The sequence below is a fragment of the Eleutherodactylus coqui genome, chromosome 2 (genome assembly GCF_035609145.1).
Source record: "Eleutherodactylus coqui strain aEleCoq1 chromosome 2, aEleCoq1.hap1, whole genome shotgun sequence".
Lineage (NCBI taxonomy): Eukaryota > Metazoa > Chordata > Amphibia > Anura > Eleutherodactylidae > Eleutherodactylus > Eleutherodactylus coqui.
This window is the reverse complement of record NC_089838.1, coordinates 185,860,670-185,882,486: the sequence shown is the minus strand read 5'-3', so window position 1 is coordinate 185,882,486 and position 21,817 is coordinate 185,860,670. Positions and strand designations below refer to the sequence as shown.

The 21,817-nt window shown below is 42.5% G+C and overlaps 1 protein-coding gene across 3 annotated transcripts in view; it reads left to right on the top strand.

Moving 5' to 3' along the window:
• Nucleotides 1-648: 648 nt before the first annotated feature.
• The window catches only part of PROSER2 (proline and serine rich 2), a 36,036-nt gene continuing 14,867 nt past the window's right edge, over nucleotides 649-21,817 (top strand). Inside the window, exons 1-3 of one of the 3 annotated variants that reach the window (XM_066592053.1) lie at nucleotides 658-728; nucleotides 1,358-1,752; nucleotides 21,297-21,491. In XM_066592053.1, the coding sequence (XP_066448150.1) occupies nucleotides 21,363-21,491 (129 nt within the window). In that variant the 5' untranslated portion in view covers nucleotides 658-728; nucleotides 1,358-1,752; nucleotides 21,297-21,362. Of the gene's footprint in view, nucleotides 729-1,357; nucleotides 1,753-19,761; nucleotides 19,820-21,296; nucleotides 21,492-21,817 lie in introns of those variants that run through there. The other 2 variants (XM_066592052.1, XM_066592054.1) reach the window with 2 other exon arrangements.

Genomic DNA, 21,817 nt, shown 5'->3' with positions numbered 1-21,817 from the left:
TTGCTATTTTTTTCTATTGAGTAAATCAGTAGTTGGCCAGTAGAAATTAAAAAGTATTGATCAAATACTAATGACATACAGTTGTAATGTCATCTGTAACACGTCCGGATTATGGATCCTTGTGGACATGTTACAATATGCTTGCCTGGAAGCACCCTAAGCATCATTCACACCGTTGTATTCTGCTCAGTAGTTTAAATTAGTATTTAAATCCAGACGTTGAGCCTACAGAGAGGATAAGTTGCTCCAATGCAAATCCTACAGTGTGCATGAGGCTTTACATTAGTTCTCTAACGTGGATTTCACCAACTCATTTAACTCAATGAAGGACAGAGCTTGAAAATCCATGATGACTTTTTTAAACAAATTCCTACAGTGGGAGCATGCACCCATGGCTGCTTCTGTAGAATATTGCTCCTATATTCTCAGTATTACTGCGGTTTCCCCATCCATAGTGCTTAGCTCTCTTGATGTTCGGGCTCCTGACCTGTGACTTGTGCAGTACACATAAGGGAACACTAGATGGCGGGCGCAGCCTCGGAGTCCGCGTGTCACCTGTGGCTGCAGGTAGGAATGCTGCGGAGCCGCTCCCGGCCGCGCTGGCCCGCCCTGCTGCTAGTCACCGCTCACCCACTTCACCTGCTCCATTCACCTGCAGCACGTCTCATCGGCAGCTCGCTGGGATCTGCGGTTCCTCTGCTCAGACTACCTCCTGGGCTCTCGAGGAGGTAGGTGACCCTCCTGCTTGTGTGACAAGTAATGGGCATTTGGCTTCAGTTGTGCACTGATCAAGTGTTTGCAGGGCTTGCTGGTTATTGTAGTTCTACTAGTGCTGATGAGGGTTTTTCTTTATTTCCCCTGAGCATGGTGTGCATACGGGTAATATCTGGTATATTCTCTAGACTGGCTGATCTCTGCAGTTGTGGCACAGTGTAAGCATGGCAGGCGAGCCACCGCTTGCGCAAATTGTTGGCTGCTTCTATGTGAGCCCTGCACGATGGGAGTGGTAGTCCTGCTGCCTGAACATACCTAGAGCTGGTCATCCGTGGCACTGGGGCCTGTTCCTGGATGGCTGCCTGACACGATCACGTGCGTCCTTTTATTTATCAACATCAAAAAGTTATATCCTGCCCAAAAAGTTATTTCCAGGACCTGGGACCGTCCTTAGGCCTGTGTCACATCAGCATTTGGGCTTTTTTGAATCGCTATTCTGTTTTTAAAAAAAAAAACATATAAACTGAATTTAAACGGATCTGATTAAGAAAAAAAAATTCCCCATTGAAATCAATGCTAGAAAAAAAAAACAGAAACATTTTTGAATCTGTTTCGTTTGACTTCCGTTTTTTTTTTTTCCTAGCAGGATCAATCGCACTGCGGACTGCGTCTTTTTGGTCCTGTAAAAAAGAAAACAAAAAGCGGAAGTCAAAGTTGGGGTTCACATGGAGTGGAACTTCCATGTGGAGACTTGGCACAGAAATTCTGCGGCATTTACAGTAGCAGAAAAGTGGATGAGATTTTGAAAATTCCGTTTTTTATTATTATTGATTTCAATGGAAAAAAAACGGATCCATTTAACTTCACAGTTTTTTTCTCTATTCTAAAAACGGAACATTGAAATGGAAATGCCAACTGCAGCTGTGGGAGGGGCCTTAAATAGTTCTACGCAGTCCATCCTTTGTAATCAGCTGTGTTCCGGTCAGTCAGAACAAGGAGTGGGGGCAAATCTTCCCATTAGGCCAGATTCACACAAAGGTAAATGTATTTCTGCACTTTTTTGTGGAATAGGAATTGCGTATTTGCGCACACATCGGCATATTTTACTGTGCTTTGCAAGTCGTGCCCAAAAAAACACTGACGCTGTCCGCCATTGAAATGGCCAATAGTTTCATGAGTTCAAAATGTTCTCTTTCCCTGCACTAATGTTTAGGAAAGTAGAACATGCTGTGTATTTAAAAATTTTTTTTTTTGGCGTGACTGAATTGCGCACGCAAAATACGCGCATGTGAACGAACCCTTTGAAATCATTGGGTTCTATTTTCTGCATATTGCGCTCACAATTTTTTTTGTGCGCAAATATGATCGTGTGAATCCGGTTCCATTCCTGCTTTTGACTTCCAAATGTATTGCATAGTGCCGCGTGCTCCCTGCGCGGTACGCGCCAACAAACGCTCATGTGAGATGTTTACATCCTTCAAGGTGTCAGGGGGCTGCAAATGTATTATTCAACACTGTTCAGTACACTAAGGGTGCCTTCAACCTTGTAAGAAAATCACGCGATGTGAGAGTGAGAGAAAACGCAGAATTATGAAACTTATGATTTTCAGTGGTTTCCTTCACATTTGCAATGTTGCGTGAAAAAAAAAAAAATCACGGCATGTTCTTTCTTTCAAAGTTTTTTTGCTTTTTTTTTATCTCCCATGTTTCCCTGTGAGCCTCCTATTTATCACCTCACAAAGCACGAACATTTAACATTAGAAAGTGCAATTGACTTTTGTAAGAAAATCGTGCGCGGCAGCAATAGCTTTTGGAAGAAAAAAAAATAGAATAACACTGTGCGAAACCACTCTGTAATAAATGACATCCATTAACTATAAGGGCTCCTTCACACTGGCGATCGCGAGAAAATCACGGCAAAATCGTGTCTCTGTTCATGAGATTTTTGAGCATAAGCGATTCTTTTTCCTGAGAATAATCGTGCATCGCTGCCGCCTGTGATTTTATCGCATTAATTTAATAGGAGGTTCTAATGTTAAAAACGCATCGGGTGAAAATCACAAATTTATGCGTTGAGATGCGCTAAAAAGGGAGGCTTCATATGGAAACATGGGCGAGGAAAAAATCGCACAAAGATCGGACATGCTGCGTTTTTCAAATCTCGCAACATCGCACATGGGAATAATAATTCTGCGTTTTCACTCACTCTTGCATCGCGCCATTTTATCGCAAGTCTGAAGGCAGCCTGAGTGTAGGAAAATGCCGTATTTATAGCTGCAAGACAATTACATAATTGTAAATCCAGAATTCCTTTGGCACAATAAACATATTAGCGGCCTCACGTGGGGTACATTTACAGCTGGATTTTGGGTCCACGATTTACCTGCATTGGAAACATATGAACAGCGGGTATCAGAGGAAAGCGGGAAATCCTTCCCATGATTATATATATTTTTTGATTTGTTGCCATTGTTGACAAATACATGGTTGATACAGTCTGAAAAAGATGCCATGTGAACATGTCCTTCCTCTGAAATTGTAGAATTGCTTTGGTATTGACCATTCATGGCACTTGGGACACAGAAATCGTAATGAATTGTCTAATTTGTTTATAACGCCATGTTTATTACCCATGTCGTTCAACTTTGTACCAAAACAAACTGGCGATTACACTCTAGATCCTTCAATTGTTTCATTACTGTTAGTGCCCCGCTGCCAGTTGAGCACACATAGCTGTCATCTATGTAGATATCAGTACAGTATTTGTCTGATCTGATTATACAGTAATAGGATCACGTTCTCTTATTGTGAGGGATCCTATGCCATCTGAGTTTGGGCAGATCCTCATGTTATTATATGTCTCCATAAAGGGTGTCTCCTCATACAGAGTAAGGGTGGTTTTAGATGGAACATGTACTTCACACGACTGTATATATGCCGCTATTAAGCCACGTAAAAACCCAAAAAATCGCGACCATCTGAAGCATTGGATTCTAATGTATTCATTTAGATGAATGATTTTTGGGCATGTAAAAAAAATTGCGTTAGGAAAAATAGCACATCGGTGAATTTTATACGCTGCGCGTAGGATAGGTCTTGCCCTATCTTTTGCCAAAATACACAGGAAGCTCCCATAGACTGGAAGCAGGAAAAAGAGGCGGAGGGAGTTATTCGGCATCCAACGCTGGGACAAGAAGATAGCTCTGTTTAAGCATTAGTAGTCATTCCGAGGACTTCTGCCAAGCAATGGATTTCTGCGCTGCTGCGTATTTTCTTGGCCGATACGCATCAGCCACCTGTGTGAGTGGACAAAAATACGTTAATTAAGCTTGGGACTTCTTCATTCATGCGATTTTTCTTTTTCTTTTTTAATGGCGCGTACAAGCAAACATAAAAACGCATACGGTTATGCAAGTAAGGCCTTATGCAGACATAAAAATCATTGTTGGCTCGTTCACCTCTTGTTCAGCTTAAACAATGATCAGTCAGTCTTTCACCTTCACTTAAGGCCCATTTAGACCCAACGATTCTCGCTCAAAAATTGCTCAAAGTCATCTTTTGAGCTAGAATCGTTGGGTCTAACTGCACGGACATTGTTCATTTTTCGTTTACTAGACGTTCATCATTGTCTTTCAGCAAGCTGAAAGAGAATGAAAAGCCTTATCAGGCCCGCGCGCTGAGTTTTCAGCAGGATACCACTGATACTATTGTTTCAGCTGGTATCCTGCTCAGAGAACACAGCAGAAATATGCAGAAGTCAGCGGTCCAGCTGTGTTCTGCATACCCTGCTCGGAACGCTAAGCTGTATACCAGCTCCGTGAACACAGCAAGAGTATGCAGAAGACAGCGCTGCAGCTGTGTTCTGTATACCCCGCTCAGAGCACTCAGCTGTATACCAGCTGTGCGCTCCGAGAACACAGCAGAAGTATGCAGTGGACAGCGCTCCAGCTGTGTTCTCCATACCCTGCTCGGAGCGCTCAGCTGGATACCAGCTGAGCATTCCGAGAAGACAACAGCTGTATACAGAAGATAGCAGTCCTGCTTGTCTTCTGGATACAGCATGAGCCTTCATTTACACACTTATGCAAAGTGAACGCTCAGATCCTCTTGCCGTGTAAATGCACGCAACAATTATCGCTCAAAAGATGTCTTTTGAGCGATAATCCTTGTGTCTAAATGGGCCTTTATACATCAAATGTAAGAACACTGAACAATTCTTGTTAGACGAGTCAACGATGAATCTGCCTGCCTAAACAGGCTGCACGAGAGCACACAAGCTAGTGATGACGTCACTGGCTCATTCGCTTGTGCAAATGAGAATTGTTCAGTATAGAAGGAGCCTGGGCTTAAAGGGCAGCTCCAAAGAAAACAAGCATGTGATTTTGGGTGGAGTTGGATGAGTAATAAAATAACCAAATGCTCTGCTCTGATTTCTTGAGAGATCTTACATCAGTTGACCTTAAACAGCAGTAGTAAATTAGAAAGTTCAGAGCTCAGTAGCGGTCAAGGCTTCACTTGGACCACTCTGTGAACAAGATATGAATACAGTTCTTGGATAAACACCCGTGAAACTGAAATTAACCATTGTAGTTAGTCATTAGTCATCTGCTATAGTAAGTTTGGGGGTTTGCTTTACAGTGCAGACATGGTCCTATCCTGTCTTGTGGAGATCTGGATGTGCCCTCCACCTGGTGACCTTTCCACCTTGGGGCCCTTTTAGATGAGCCGATTTATTGTTTGAGTGAGTGTTGTCATCACTGGCAGCCTATTTAGACAGGCAGATACATCGTTGGCTTGTTTTACTGAGAAATCATTCGGTCTTTCACATTTGCTGTATAAGTGAATGAGAAGGACTGAATGAGCGCTGTTTAAACTGAACGATAAGTGAACGAGCCAACGATGATTTTTATGCCTACATACAATGAACATCGATCGTTTGGTCGTTGGCTCACGTTAAGACTGAACATTAATTTCTTGCAGGACATCCTGTAGTTTGCGATAGTACTATTTTGGAATACATACGACTTTTTGATCACTTTTTATAGCATTTTTTCTTGAAGACAGAATGACCAAAAAAAAGCGCATTTCCGGCATTCTTAATTTTTTTTTTTTCCGACGGTGTTCACCATTGTGAAATAGTTGTGCAATCACTTTTGTTCTTTTTATTAAGCAAGGTTAATGGTGAGCCGACTGCATTAATTGTATAGGCATATTTCCAAAAACTACAACAGCAATTGGATTACATTATTCCCCATAATTGGAAAACCTTACATGGCAGAAAACAGTCATCATATTTGAATTCAGCGCAATAAAGTTACTATGAGCCGCCTATCTGCTTATTGGTTACAAAAATTGTGCTGCACGGTGTAATCATTCATTTTCGTTTGTTTGAACAAATTTTTGGAGAGATGATTGTTCTATCTAAAAGCACCCTTAGGCCTCATGTCCACGGGGAAATTCGGGCCTGCGCGAATTCTCCATGCAGAATCCCACATCGGGTCCCTCCTTTCCCGCAGACATGAGGCCAGAAAATCGGAACATACTTACCTCGCGTATGCTGCGGGTCTCCCCTTTCTCGTGGCTGGATCTTCTTTCTTCAGCCTGGCGGATGTTCTCGGAATGCTGGGAGCATGTCGTGTGCATGTGCCGTGTGCATTTTATTGTGTTTTTGAGGGCTCCCACACACTTGCGTTTGCATTTTTTGTTAACGCGATTGTCAATTGGACTTTCTAATGTTAAAAACGCAACGCAAGTGTATTAGAAAGTCCCATTGACAATCGCGTTAACAAAAAACGCAAACGCAAGTGTATGGGAGCCCTAACTCCTGCTTTCCTGTGGTCCCGCGGCACAGCACAAATACAGCTGCGGGTGCGCCGCAGAAGAGGACAGCTTCAATGGAAGCCGCGGGAGCCGTCTTTGCAGGAAACAAAATGGAGCATGCTGCAGGTGTTTTCCCACACGTGCGATTCGCGCGCCAGTGAAAAATGACATCTGCAGGTATTTAATTACCTGCGGGTGTCCAATGATTCCCTATAGGCGCAGATCACGCTTTGTGGGACACCCGCACGGATTTCTAAATTCCATTTTGCCCGTGGACATTGGGCCTTACAGTATGAAAGAGACCAAGTATCTGAGAGGGATTGATTGTAGGTGGCATTATATTTTCCTAGAGGTGGCTTAGTAATTCTTTTGCTGCTAGTTTATTATGACATAAAATAATATAATGATGAAACTTTTCTTCGTGTTAATGGTGCAAACTTCTGGACACTTTTTTTTTTCCTCCAGGATAGAAAGCAGACTACAGCTGAGAGCAGTCTGGTTGTCACTTTTTTAGTCTCTATATGTGAATTCATATGCAGCTGATATGTTAAAGAAATTTCTGCAACTGAAAACCTGTTCAATTGTGCATGGCTTTCTGCATTTACACGGAGTGATGATCGCTCATAAATCGTTCAAAGAACAGATCGTTTTAGCGATAATCGTTGTGTCTAAACGCGCGGCCATCGTGCACTCTTCGTGCACTGCTAGCTGATCATTAAATTCAGGTCAACCTAACAATCCTCATGTGGTCTTATCAGGACCGCACGTTGACTACTCCGTGGGTAGTGCTGATAGCATTGTTACCCGTCAGAGAACAAAGGAGCTGAATGAAGATAAGAGACCTCTGACTGTTAACTGCTTTCAGCTAAGGCTTCATTTGCACGCTAATAAGCTATTAAGTAGCAGAGTAGCTACTTAATAGTTTATGCAAAATGATTGCTCAAAGCTGTCACTCAAACTGTTGTTTGAGCGATCATCACTCCGTGTAAATGGACCTTTATTCAGATAAGTAGGACAGAAATTTCTGTGACAAATCTGCCATGTGTGAATTCACCCTAGAAGTTTGTATGTGATTCATATTGTACAATTAAGAGGGTTTACCCCCTAAAGTCAAAAAATAACCAGTAACGGGCCGCACTTGGATTGTTGAATGTTATCTTTCACAACTGAATGGACACTCTCTCACCGCCCCCCCCCCCCCCTTCCCCCCAACATTTCCCTTTCTTTTGTCCCGTTCTTCCCTTAGGGCTCCTTCCCACGAACTGATTTCTGCCGCGTAATTCGTGTCGGAAATCCGCTGCGTTGCCCGCAGCTATTAGGTTCTATTGAACCTAATAGCTCAATGCTCACGGTGCGGAATTCCACCGCGAAATTCAAAAATCACTAATAAGGCCAATTTCAGATGAGCGTATTACAGACACAGCGTTGCATCTTTATAAGTGGCCTGACCATGGGTTTTTGGACAGTAACCTCTGTGGAAATGTAATGTTCTCTATATTGGCTGTCAACCAGCTTTCCCACAAAGCAGACTTTTGTTCAAGGTTTCCTTCACTTACGTGCCAAAAGTCATGACACAGAAACTAATATTGTGTAGGACCCCCTCTAATCTAGCAAAATGCAGCAACTTGATATCGATTCCATAAATGAATGAAAAAATAGGATGTTGATGCAGTCAGGATAGCCATCCACAGCTCCGTGGTATTTGTAAATGCAGGATGTTGGGTATAGCAGACAGGTCTGCTGATTTGTCCTGTCTGTTATCTGAGTTTGCATTTATTTTGCTCCAGCATCTCCGGAGTTAACGTGGGGGGGGACGACACAGTGGTTTCACATCCAAATAAGTAACACAGGATCTCAAGGGTGAATGGACCTCTCCTCCACATCCCATAAATGCTCAATTGGGTTCATGTAGGGACTCTCCAAAATGCTCCTTAAAGCAATTCTGTGCAACTTGGACTCAATGGTTTGGTGCATTATCCTGCTAGAATCATCATTGTAGGGGTACATTAAGTCCATGAAGAGCTGCAAATGGTCACCAAGCAGTGAAGCCTAGTGGGTACCAGTCAATGATGTGTTTAGGTGGACCCAACCCATGTCATGAGAATACACTCCAAACCAGTATGGAACCACAACCAGCTTGCACAGTACTTTGTTGACAACTGGTATCCATGGTTTCATGGCATTTGCGCCGCACATCAACCCTACCATTCATCCGTAAACCATTGATATTGTAATTCATCGGACAATGCCACATATTGCCAGTTCTCTAGGGTCCAGTTGGCAAACTCACGAGTCCAGGTAAGGCACTGTGTCCGGTGTCGTGGTTTTAACAGAGATGCTCTGGTGGGTCTTCTGCTCCCATATTCCATGGAAGCTAAAGAACGCCTCACTGACCTGCAGGATATGCATATGGGGCCTCCTGAATTGAATGTTGCTGTGATTTCTGCCAGAGTCACTCGTCTGTGCGCATGGTACCCTTGGGTAGTAATGCCTCCTGTGGCGTGATAACATGGAGGATTGAGGAATGGTAAATGCCTTGTTCAAACTCCTATAATTGACATTATTTTGCCATGATCAGGGTAGCCAGTGTTTAACCACACAGCTCATACAGGTAAGGGCGTTACCTGAAGTAACATCACTTCATAATCAATTCACATACTGCTATCCCATGACTTTTGACACATCAATGTAATTCAGATCATGAAGAGTGAATGTTTATAACACATTCAGTGTAAAGTGGGATAAAAAAAAAAGTGTAAGAAGCAATAAAATACAGAGTATTAAGTCTAACAGTAATGCTGCGCTTAGATGTAACGATTATCATTTAATTGAGCGAAAGTGAACAAAAATCATTCAGTTTAAAAACGAGCCAACGACTGAACCAGAATCGCACACTTTTCATTCGTTGTTCAGTTTCAGCCGGACTAAAAATCATCGCCGGTTCGGGTACTCGTCGTTGCGTATAAACACTTCCCGCTCAGTGTTGTACATGAGGATCGTTCACTTCTCATTCCTAATGATGATCTGCCTGTCTAAACAGGTTTAACAAGTGCCAACGAGTTAGGGGTGACGTCACTCACTGGTTCAAACAAGAATCAGCTTGTCTAAAGGGGACATAATTCCAAATCCCCATTGTTCTATGGTATGTTTTTAGTCGAAAACTGGAAAATTCAGTTCTTCTGTCTCCGGTTATCTCTAACTGGATGTACAGGTGTTACTCCTGAAAACCACATGAGATAAGAAGATTAGAAGTATTGTGCAAATGACAATCCAAACCTGTAGAAGATGGATGTGTCTGCGATCCTGAGGTCAATCTTACATTTGCTTTATCTATTACTTCCCTTTCACCCAGGAGAAAAGGTGTCAAGTGTACTCAGAGCGGATGTTTATTACCATGATTAACCTGCTCTCTCTTCACCTTGTAGCGTGATATCATAATGCTGTTTATTTGACAAAGGGCTAGGTGCTTACATTTCCTGGATAGACTAGAAATTAATTGGAATAAAATCTTTATGCTCAACATTCTTCAAAAACATGCACTTAATGGTAATTTCTCATCTATATTGCTGCTTTACGAGCATCAGTATTACATCAGTGTAGCAGAGCAGCAGCGGCAAATTCACTCTTGAACCAACGTCCCCGTGTGCCAGCCTGCAGCCATGTGCTCTTACATGGCAATCGGTGTCTGTCGCTCCACAGACAGAATTTAGCCTTCCGTAAATATCACACTGTATTCTCATGATGGAACTACAGAGGAAAATGTAATTTCTTTCAGCCTTGCAGACTTAATAAAGCTTCCAAAAACAAAACTGAAGAAGTTGGGAACAAAAAGTAAATTGGACATCAAACAGATGAAATGAAAAACAGAATATTAAAACATCAAAAAAATTGTCTTAATGGACCTTAAAGGGGTTGTCCCGCGGAAGCAAGTGGGTCTATACACTTCTGTATGGCCATATTAATGCACTTTGTAATATACATTGTGCATTAATTATGAGCCATACAGAAGTTATAAAAAGTTTTTTACTTACCTGCTCCGTTGCTAGCGTCCTCGTTCCCATGGAGCCGACTAATTTTCGCCCTCCGATGGCCAAATTAGCCGCGCTTGCGCAGTCCTGGTCTTCTGCTCTCTTCAATGGAGCCGCTCGTGCAGAATGCCGGCTCCGTGTAGCTCCGCCCCATCACGTGCCGATTCCAGCCAATCAGGAGGCTGGAATCGGCAATGGACCGCACAGAAGAGCTGCGGTCCACGGAGGAAGAGGATTCCGGCGGCCATCTTCACCGGTAAGTATAGAAGTCACCGGAGCGCGGGGATTAAGGTAAGCGCTCCGGTAAGCTTTCTTTAGGTCCCTGCATCGGGGTTGTCTCGCGCCGAACGGGGGGGGGGGGTTGAAAAAAAAAAAAACCCGTTTCGGCGCGGGACAACCCCTTTAATGCAAAATGATCGCTCAAAACTGTCATGTAAATGGGCCTTAATTAATTATATAAAGTTAAATCAAAATGCAAATTAGATCAATAAGAAAACAACTTACATGGAGGGAGTTGCTGGATTCCCCACTGCACCAATGCTTATGTCTCAACAACCAACCAATCAACTGACATATTACAGCTCCTGTACAATATGAGATTTCCTAGCATCCCTACCGCTCGGCTGCGCCTGTGCAGGCTCACTGGCAGTCAAAAATAAGACACTGTCTTATATTATTTTTGTGGGTTCAATCCCCGCGTGGTTCAGGTAGCCTGCTCAAGGTTGACTCAGCCTTCCATCCTTCTGAGGTCGGTAAAATGAGTACCCAGCTTTCAGGGGGGTTAAAGATGATTGGGGAAGGCAATGGCAAACCACTTGAGAAGTAAGTCATTAACTCGGTGCTTGCGCGAGGTGACTTCACCTCACTTTATTTCACTTATCTAGCAGGCTTGGTCCAGGTCCCTTCCTCTGCTATCAACACAGAATCACTTCCTGGTTATGGATTCACAAATCCTGCCTCCAAGAAGCAATGGCTGTGATTGGTTCTTCGAGCGCTGCTCAGTCAATCAATGCAGCACTTGAATCAATCACAGCCATCGCATTGATATCTCAAGCATCATGCTTGAGAAATATGTCTTAGAGTGTTGAAACGCATTGCATTCCCTACCTGTGTCTGTGCATGTTTCAATTAAGGAGTCCGAATTGGACATCTGGTGGTTACCTTGGTGCCTGCTTGAGGGTGCGCTGGGGGACTTTTTTCTGGTTTCATTCATAGTTTTTAAAGATACAAGGCATTTAAAAAAAAGTTTCTGTGTGGCCACATGCATATTTGCCCCATTGACTAGGGCGGTATTAGTGTATCTTGACGCCACCAGGAATTCCTTGGTGGAGTCAAGATTGACAGGGGGTGACGCCCCCTCAACGTGATTGGCTGCAGCGCTTGTTATTCCTCAGGTCCTGCAAGGGCACTAAAATTATTTACAGAAGGCATAGAGGGGGCGCCTTCCGCACAGCCCCTGGCGCAAGTGCTTTCCCCGGCTGACCCACTGAAGAGATTCTCACCTGTCAGCGGGGGAGTAGCCATAATGGATCATTCACGTGGCCACCGTCTTCTGATGTTTCTTTGGTGGAGCGGCAGTCCGCGGTCACAGAGGCGGCAGCCGTCACCCACCAGAGAGGCGGCCGGCATATTGTCAGCTGTCAGCACGGGAGCGTCCGTCACCCAGCAGAGAGCCGGCCGGCGCAAGACAGAGCAGTCAGTTGGCCCCGCACAGAGGCGGCCACATTATTCTGAGCTGCCACCGGGGGAGCACCCGTCAGCCACCAGAGAGCCATCCGGCGCAAGACCCAGCAGTCAGTCGGCCCCTTGGCAGTGAGCACACAGCCGGCATCCCGTATGGAGGAGTCAGGGGACAAATGGCAGGGAGCCTTGAGGCGCCGCCCGGGCGGGTAAGCATGGCTCAAATAACGCCCGGACCGCAGCACACACAGGCAGCAGCACAGTGTGGATTGACTTGTGCGTGCCCTGCACGCAGAACTCAATCCACACTGTGCTGCTAGGACCTTAATACGTTGACCCTATCGGGACCTGGGGTTGTGACAGGGGCGTTACTCCTCTCAAACCCCTAGCTTCTGGTGGCCTCAAGAGACACTAATACCGACTAGGGCTAAATCTGCATGAAGATCCATGGAAAAATCTGACAAAGATCTGACACTAACCATTATCACATGAATGAAGAAGCCTTACAGTATCGGCAAAGTGGAAGAAATGTTAGCAAATCTCACCGACATGCTACAGAAAAATATATCCAGCATATCAACTTGTTGTGGACTTTCTCTGCAGATGTTACCCCTTTCAATTAGCGAAGTGTAACACATGCAGATTTTGCGGTGGCTTTATCTTGGTTTTTGCTGCAGACCAATAGCAAAATCCATGGCAGAAAGTTTGTTGAAAATCTGCCCTGTATACCTCCATGTAAATGTTTTGCTTCATTATTTCTGGGATGCCTTATGTACACAGTCCTCTTCAGTTCATTCAGGTATGGTCATGACTCTGACTTGGTCATTTAAAAACATAAATCCTCTTCATTTTCAGCCATTGTTTAGTTGATGTGTTTGTGTGATTTGGGTCAGCGTCTCTTGAGTTTGAAGCCATGGACTGCTAACCTTACATTCTCCTGTAAATTGTTTTGATACACTTAATGCCCCTTTTAAACAATGAGAGTCAAACTATTCTCATTTGCCTGGCTAGGTAATTTTCAAAGGCTTAAAAAGACCCTAAAACATTTAGGCTGTTTTCACATGGCTGAGAAAATTGGGCACGACTTGTGCATTGCGAGAGGAGAATTGCTACTTCCCCGAAGTGATGCGAGGAGTTTTTGATATGTGAGATTTTACATGTTGGTGAGCGCAATATCAGGCCATGATTCATAGCCTGATATCGCACTCGCTGTGTGAAGATAGCCCTAATTTGTGGCAGTAATTTCTAGTAAGTGTAGGTGTGGTCCTAGACAGATTAATGTGATTTTGTATGCCAATGCAGAGAAACACACCTGTTGACTAGAGGAGGATACTGTGTACATGTGTAGCCAGTTCATGAAAGGCCATCTTCTAATATCTTTAAGAAAAGGACTTTAGGGGTTTTTCCTGCCATAGTGTGACATAAATTTAAAGTCATACTCCCTTCCTTTACTGGCTCTTCATCCAGTACTGGGGCCCTGATCCTTGCTGCTTCGAACCTAAAAGAAGCTGTGATCATGTACTGTTCACTGTGCACATGGCTGCTCAGCCAATCACAGCCTTTAGCGATGATGCTGTCATGAGCAAGTGACCACAGCTGGCATCTTCTGGGTTCTGATTGGCAGGGACTGGAATTCTAGCGCTTGACGTGGAGTCATTTTTTTTTTATTTCACACCATTCCATAGCAGTAGAATGTTTCTTTATTTGTGTCCTGGAAAACCCCTTTAACTACTTAAGAACCACAGTGGTTCGGTCCTAAAGTACCAGACACTGTTTTTCTTTTTTAGGATTTTTTTTCTAATGCATGTGATGGTTTTCTTGTCCTATTCTTTTCTTGGGCTGTCAAATAATTTTTCTGCATTATTTTTTTGTGACGTATGAGGCTTTTTTTTCTCTTTAAACAATCTCTTTTTTATTGAAAGTAAACAAGGGATCAGTGAACACCGGTTACAGGAAACCACCAGCTGTTGGACTCGCATGTCCTTGGCAGAACGATTTAAAGAAATAATTGAGTCTCTACGTGTCCGTAGCGATGTAGTGAGAATTTCATTACCTATTACAGAACACATATTTTTAAAACGTGTGTATTTATGCTAAAATAAAGTATAGTAATGCGCCCCCAGTTTTGTATCGGTCGTTTGGATATATATTTTGTACAGCCTTAGATTACAGGGCGGCTATGGTGACGATTTAGGTTGGCTGGGTGGTGGCTCATCTTCTTTTTAACAGATTTGTATTTTAATGCTAATCTATTTATTAAAATCTATTTAGTTTAGGTGCTGGGGAATAAGTTGGCATGTTACAAATAAAAATTATTATTTTGTAATTTATTTTTTTTTTGCTTTTGTTTTGTTACAATTCTTTTAAACATCTATGTCACCCACAACATTCTATAAGAGCTTTTGGGAGACGTTCACACTGTCGTGTGTTTTTTTTCAAATTTTTTTATTTTGCAGTTTTCCACTATATCTGGGGCATCCATAGTCCCACCAGGCTGACATGGGTCTGCTAAGACACAGCAGCTCTGCCATCCCAGGGGTTGATCGCCGGGACCAATGAAAGAAACAGCGCTTTCTCTTCGTCTATTCTCTGGATAGTACTCATTAAGCGCTATGTAGCCTGCAATAATGAAAGCAGAAGTGGTTATAAGCCACTTCTGTCTTCTCTTCTGGGTCCTCAGCTGTCTGACAGCTGAGCACCCAATCTGTTCCTGCTATATCACAAAAGCTATAATTTTGCACTGTATTTTTATTATCGACCAAGATTAAAGCCCAGGACAAAGCTCTGTATATTTTCTGTGCTTGATCCTAAATAGGTTAAAGAGGATCTACCTCTTTAAGCCATTTCACAATACAAACTGTATACATCAGATTTCACAATACAAACTGTATACATCGTTTAATAGACCTGATGAGGCTGGGGTTCTTACTTTGTAGATACACGTCAGAATGGCTTTTTGAACATTTTCCCGACTGTTCGTATGAAGAGCGTTTTTAGGGTCTAGTTTAGAGTTGGAGTCATAAAACATTCATTCCTAATGTCAAGCAGAAAAACTTTGATAAAGGATTATCCAAGAGATCTATTTTATAATGTATACTGTTTGTATTGTGAAACCTGTTGACAGATTCTCTTTAAGTCCTATACCTCTACATCATCATTAAATGTTTGAATAACTAGTCTCCAGTACTTTTAACCTAGTGAAAACAAGTTTGTTTGTTTAATACATTCATTCTGTAAGTATCTGAAGTTTTGCTTGAAATTCCAGTATGACCAGTTGGTGAAGACACCAGATCGGCAGTGCACTGAAGTTTATTCTTGAGTGACTCAACTAGTTGTCAGCTAATAGAAACTTTACCCCAGATGCCACTATGTATGTGTGCGTTTAGACATGGTACCATGATTGGTTGCTGCACTGAGTCAGTATTGCATTGTTCAGCCTCGGTAAGACCAAAACGCTGAAGTCTTACTTACATCGTATTTTCATTCATGATGTAGATCTGGCTAATGAGTATTTTGTTTGCCCATTTGGCATTCAGCTGCAGAACTATCACTGTGCGTCCACCACACATTTGAGGAATTCAAGAATGAATGAAATCTGAGTGGTGTGTACATGGGGAGTAATCTGGTAGATAAAGAGCATAAATGCATTTGTTACTCGATGTGTTACATTTTGCACTAATGTTCCTACACTAGGGTCTATTAGAGGACAGGAGTCTGTACACATTGATAGTTATTAGTCAGGATATAAAATTGAGAATAAAAATCATTAATATGTTTTAAAATTCTAATCCATAAACAGCTTCACAAGGCTATACAAATAGATCTGATGAGCAGTATACTCAACATAGACGCTGTATAGTTCCTATATAGAGATTATAAATACCTCTTGTGCCAAATGCAAAATGACCACCAAGGAGTTGGCAAGCTTGAATTGCTCATGCCACTAGCACTGCGGTACAATCTTTATGCCATGGATTAAAGGGGTTGTCTCGCGGCAGCAAGTGGGGTTATACACTTCTGTATGGCCATATTAATGCACTTTGTAATGTACATCGTGCATTAAATATGAGCCATACAGAAGTTATTCACTTACCTGTTCCGTTGCTAGCGTCCACGTCTCCATGGCTCCGTCTAATTTCGCTGGCTTCTGGCGTTTTTAGACGCGCTTGCGCTGTGCGGTCTTCTGCCTGGTGAATGGGGCCGCTCGTGCTGGAGAGCAGGTCACCGTGTCGTCATCGTAGCTCTGCCCCATCACGTGTGCCGATTCCAGCCAATCAGGAGGCTGGAATCTGCAATGGAACGCGGAAGACAGAAGAAGAAACTCCACGGTGCACCATGGGAAGACCCGTGGTGCACCGTGGGAGAAGACCAGCGGCGCCATCTTTAAAAGAAGAAATGAAGAAGCTGCAGAACGCTGATGTAGGTAAGCGCAATGTGCTTTTTAAAAACTAACAAATGCTTTCTTTTTCACAGGGCATAATGCAGGGGTCCATTTAAAAAAAAAAAAAAATTTCGCTTTCGCCGCGAGACAACCCCTTTAATGTCTGCAAATGTGGCCCTAGTGTGAATGGTGGATCTTGTGTTATCTTTTTTTGAAATCCTGCCCATAATAATGAGATGACTGCTGAAAAGTTTTCTGTACAGAATAGGAAGTGTCAGACTATTATTGGGCTCATGTCAGCGACTGTGTTTTTACCATGTATTACATGTCGCATGATACACTGGGAATGGAGTCAATGGACTCATCGATAGATGTGCCTGTAGACACTGCGTGTATATATGTGTAGAGCACGAGAAATGGATCGCAGAATACTTTATTTCTCTGTGTACCACACAGCGTGAGCCCTAATACATTTGTATAGGCTGCGCATAATGCGCTGTCCATACAATACATTCCGTATCGGCAGCGTTTTCACATGCGTCCCTGTTCTGAAACAGAGTGGGGAATTTAAAAAGAAAAGTAAGTCATATTACGCATGTCAGTGTGCGAATGACACGCAGCTATACGCGGTCTCTGCCACCAAAGCGTATGTTTACAAAAATGGGTAAAAAGCCACAGAGAGACCCACAGCGTTTTATGCATAAGCCCTTAGTGATCAGTGTGAAAACTACTGGATTTTAGGACTTTTTAAAATATAGATTTTGGCCTAGAAATTTTTTTTTATTTAAAAAGCAGCAGAAATTCTTTAAAAATAGGGTTAACATAAAAACTTGATTTATACAATAGGTCACTTTCTCATGACAATCCCTAATCCCTTTAACAACAATACTAGGGAGTTATTACTATTTTATAGAAGTCAAAGAAACGGTGTGCTAGCTGGAGGAATTTAGAGGGGGAATTGACTCAGAATTATCCCGTAATACGTGTTTGAGCCATTTCTGAATTCGGTGATCTCAGACCACAACGGCTATCCAAGACTCAACCCACAACTAGTCAGGGATTTCCTTTACTGAAAAGCAGACACAACATTTTTTTAACTTTGAAATTGGGGAAGTTCTGAGCAGGACCGACGTGGAGGAAGGAGGGGGAGATTGTCAATTGCTGAGGGACCTTATCCTCAAAGGGGGGGTCCTGCTTTAGCACCACTATTCAGCTGCCTAGGAGACAGGAAGGTATAGGGAGTTGCCAGTTTTACTCTCCTGGATCCTCTTCTGCTCTGGTATTGCACATTACTGTGCTCCTGAGGTTGTCTTTGTGATCGGCCACATGCAGTATGTCTCCACCCTCTTCCTCAATCGGTGCTATGTCAGGATGGGTGGTGTGTACAGTTGGCCTTGTATTAGAAGGGCAGTAAACAGTCGTGGTGTATTGCTGGCCGCACATCACCTGGACTTGTCACCTACTACCTCCTGTGTTGTGCACCACCCGAAGGTCTCGCTATGGAGAAGAGTTGCAGTAAAGGTCCACACATGATGCTACAGCTGTCTTTCAGCAGTTAATGTCTGATTATAATCCGTAGTAATATGCTGGTACTGAGCATAAATTTATAAGGAAAGATCTCCCAGCGTTTCACAGGTGTTATTTCTCTCTGTGACATAATTACCCAATTTGACTTGTGAACGTCATTTAGTTACATTAGGAGGTTCCTGCTGCATTACTTAAGTATGAGTCACAAAGAAAAGAAACTGTCCCATGCAAGAATCACTTAGCCTAAGACTATACGGTGTTTTATAGCCCACAACGTTGTATTGCTACATTGCAACTAATGAGAGTGAATTTGGTGGTGGTTAACCTGTCATGGTCATGATAACGTGCATAACAGTTGGCAGAAATTCACTCCGCTGTCACTCAGTAGTCTTGAAATAGACTCTGCACGGCCGGACTCCTTTCACTCCTCAGAGGTGGTTCCTTCATTGAGGGCATCAGGGTACCTTTCCTGCTCTTCCATCACTTCACCACATGAGGGTTGAAGGTACCCCCATGTGGCCGTCACTCTCCCTGCTCTCCCAGCCGCTGAAGTAGAAGGACCACGCTAACTCTCAATCACTCATATTTATAATGTACAAACCTCATGGATGAGACAGACTGGTTACTTTTTCGAGACATATCCCAGCCACTTTTAGACATTAACCTCTTGCATGCTGCGGCTGTGCAATACACCTAACAGTAGACAAGATGATTTGCACAGTGCATCCAGATAAGACATGACATGTATGACAATTATGGAGGGGCCAGAAATATAGATTTCAGGCCACACTACACAATGAGTCAAATATACAGTGAAAACCTACTAAACCTCTACAACAAATGAGGCATGCTGTGGATTTGAAAATCTACAGCATGCCTATACTCCAGATTTTTTTTACGCTGTAAATTAAAGGGTTAGTTAAAATCTAATTCACTAATGTTTTACTGTACTTTGTGAAATTTTGGTGTGGCTACAGCAAAGTCATGGCTGGAACAACACTTCATGACAGTCGTGGCTGAAAAAGACAGGAAACTCGAACTACTACAGTTAGATTAGACCTCATCCGTGAATCACTGGATCTAACTGTACAGTATCCACATGTAGAGAGTCTGCAGATCGCCTGTGTAGACCTGGTATCTGGTGGTATTATTGGTCTAAGTGCAGTGGTTTTTATTCAGTAACGGTTAGGCAATATTTTTTAGTCACTATGGTTGTGTGATGATACTGCTATGCAAGGCCCTTAAGTAGCATTTTCTTAAGTAGCATTAGGAAGGTAACAGTTAAAGGAACCCTCCAGTCAGGAGCTCAACATTAATATGTAAGTACCTACCTACATGGGACTACCTGCTATTTATTTTCCCTCAGATCTTACTTTTTGGCTGCTTTTTAGCTCAGATGTGTTAGGACAGAGCTGTGATCTGTGACTACAGTTTACCTACAGTACCTAATATGATGTATTATGGGACACACCCCTGTCTCACCATTGGTTCAGGCTGAAGAAGAGGCAGGGTGTGTATCTCTCTAAAATAATTAGACAGGGGTGTGTTCCAGACTACGTAACATTAGGCACTATAGATAAACTATAGCCATAGATCCCAGCTTGGTTCTCATAGATACTGACCTACAAGTCCATCTTGAGCTCCTGACTGGAGGATCGCTTTAATCATTGTATGATGGTAACATTTGGTTCTGTTGTAGTGGTATTACTTAGTAACTATATAATGTATACAAATTGTCTTTCCCCCCCCCCCCCCCCTTTTGTGTTTGTCTGTGTGTTTGTCTGTGTGTTTGTCTGTGTGTGTGTCTGCGTGTGTGTGTCTGCGTGTGTGTGTCTGCGTGTGTGTGTGTGTGGCAAAACATGTGCCTTGCTCTTTTAAGACCCTAGTAACTCCCATAGAGACCAGTGGTACAGATGCCTTTGCACAACTTCTGAGCTGACTGGATGTGACTGTGGTGTTGGTACAATATATCAACTTTAGGACTCTACTTTTAATTTTGCCCAGGGCCATACTTTTTCTAAAACTGCCTCTGGGTCCGAGACTTCAGAAAGATGATCTCGTCACATGTCAAATTGACATATCATTTTGACAGATTTTCTTCTTTCGTCTTCCTATGGTTGACCAGAGTATCTTTCAGGAGGCAATACACTAAAAGTAGGCATCAGATCCAGGTTATTTTAGCTTTTTGTTTATTTTCTGGTCATTATGACATGACATCAGGCATTTCATCTATAAAGTGAACTTTCCTGCATTGTTAATATTACAAAACCCATGTGTGCCACTCTAAGCCACTAAATAAAGGGTTGTCTATGGATGGTTTTAAATGTCTATACAATTGAACAGGTCTAGTTTCTGCTCTTTAAGTTTGGATTGAAATAAAATAGGACTGAGAGGAACGACTGTCTGTGCCGGTTCTGAGAGCTTTGCAGCTCTGTGTATTTTGAAGCATCATATTTTTGAGCTTGTGTATTGCTGACAGAGATATGCACTTCCTATTCATCATTCTTGTTAAATGCATTTTATTGTTAGATCAATAAACACACCTGTCTATTAATCTGTTATTTATATATTATTATAGCTTGAATCATTTATGGGCATTCAATATGAACAATGACTTGTTTTTATAGGCAACTCAATTTGTGTTTTGCTGTGTCAGGTAGTAAGCATAGAATGCTTTTTGTAATGTTAAGCCTTTTGTTTAACCCCAGTGAGCTAAACTGAGTGCAAATGTGGCTGCTTACCATGGGAAACTGAGTGCAGTGTGCTCTTATTGAAATTTAAAGGGGGTTTTCAGCAATGGACCTTTCTGAAATGTGAAGTTAGTAAGTTAAATTAGTCCAGGTTTAATACTAGGTGCACCTAGGAATCCACTCGTCTTTGGGATACTTAACTCCTCTTGATACAAAGTTTTAACAATAGTGGCCAACAATACAAGGATGAGCTGGACCTTCAGGGGGAAGAACAGATCCTTGTGGCATCTTAACTAATGAGGTACACTTGCCTATGTTCTGTAGTAAGATTCAGTCTATCTTACTAAAGTGTTGAAGGAACAGTCAGTTAAGATGACTTACAATTTGTCATAACCAAGAACCAAACACCGGTCACACTATCCACTGATGCCATGTATTTATTTTCTCTATTTTTAGCTGGATGGGATGATTCACTGTGAAGAAACACAGCTCCTCTAAGCACAAAAGTATCCTCTTGAAAGAATGCCGAGCAACCTGCTAAAACTGAGCTCTTCAATCATGGGATCAGAGTTCCATAACCACAGTGACTTGGAGAGAAGTGGAGGTTATAGTGAAAGCAGACCACGTTCAAGACCTAAAAGCTCTAACTTTGTAAGTATATTGAATAAATCTTCTAGAGGTGTAGTATGGCCCAGAGCAAAGAAGCATGGGGTAAATATATTAACTTATCGGGTTTTTTTGTTTGTTGGTTTTTTGTTTTTTTTTGTTAATGTGTGAGTACACCATAAAAATATCCCAGATTACATCACATAGTAATCAGAAAGGGGCAGTTGTATAGTATGAACATCAGCAAATATGAAACTTAGAAACATAGCAAAAAATTTAGTCTCAGTGTCGTAGGGAGTAAAGAAATTTAAGGCAGGGCTCAGGAACTTCATATGTCATGACATTAATAGAAGATGGCGAAACCATGGGTT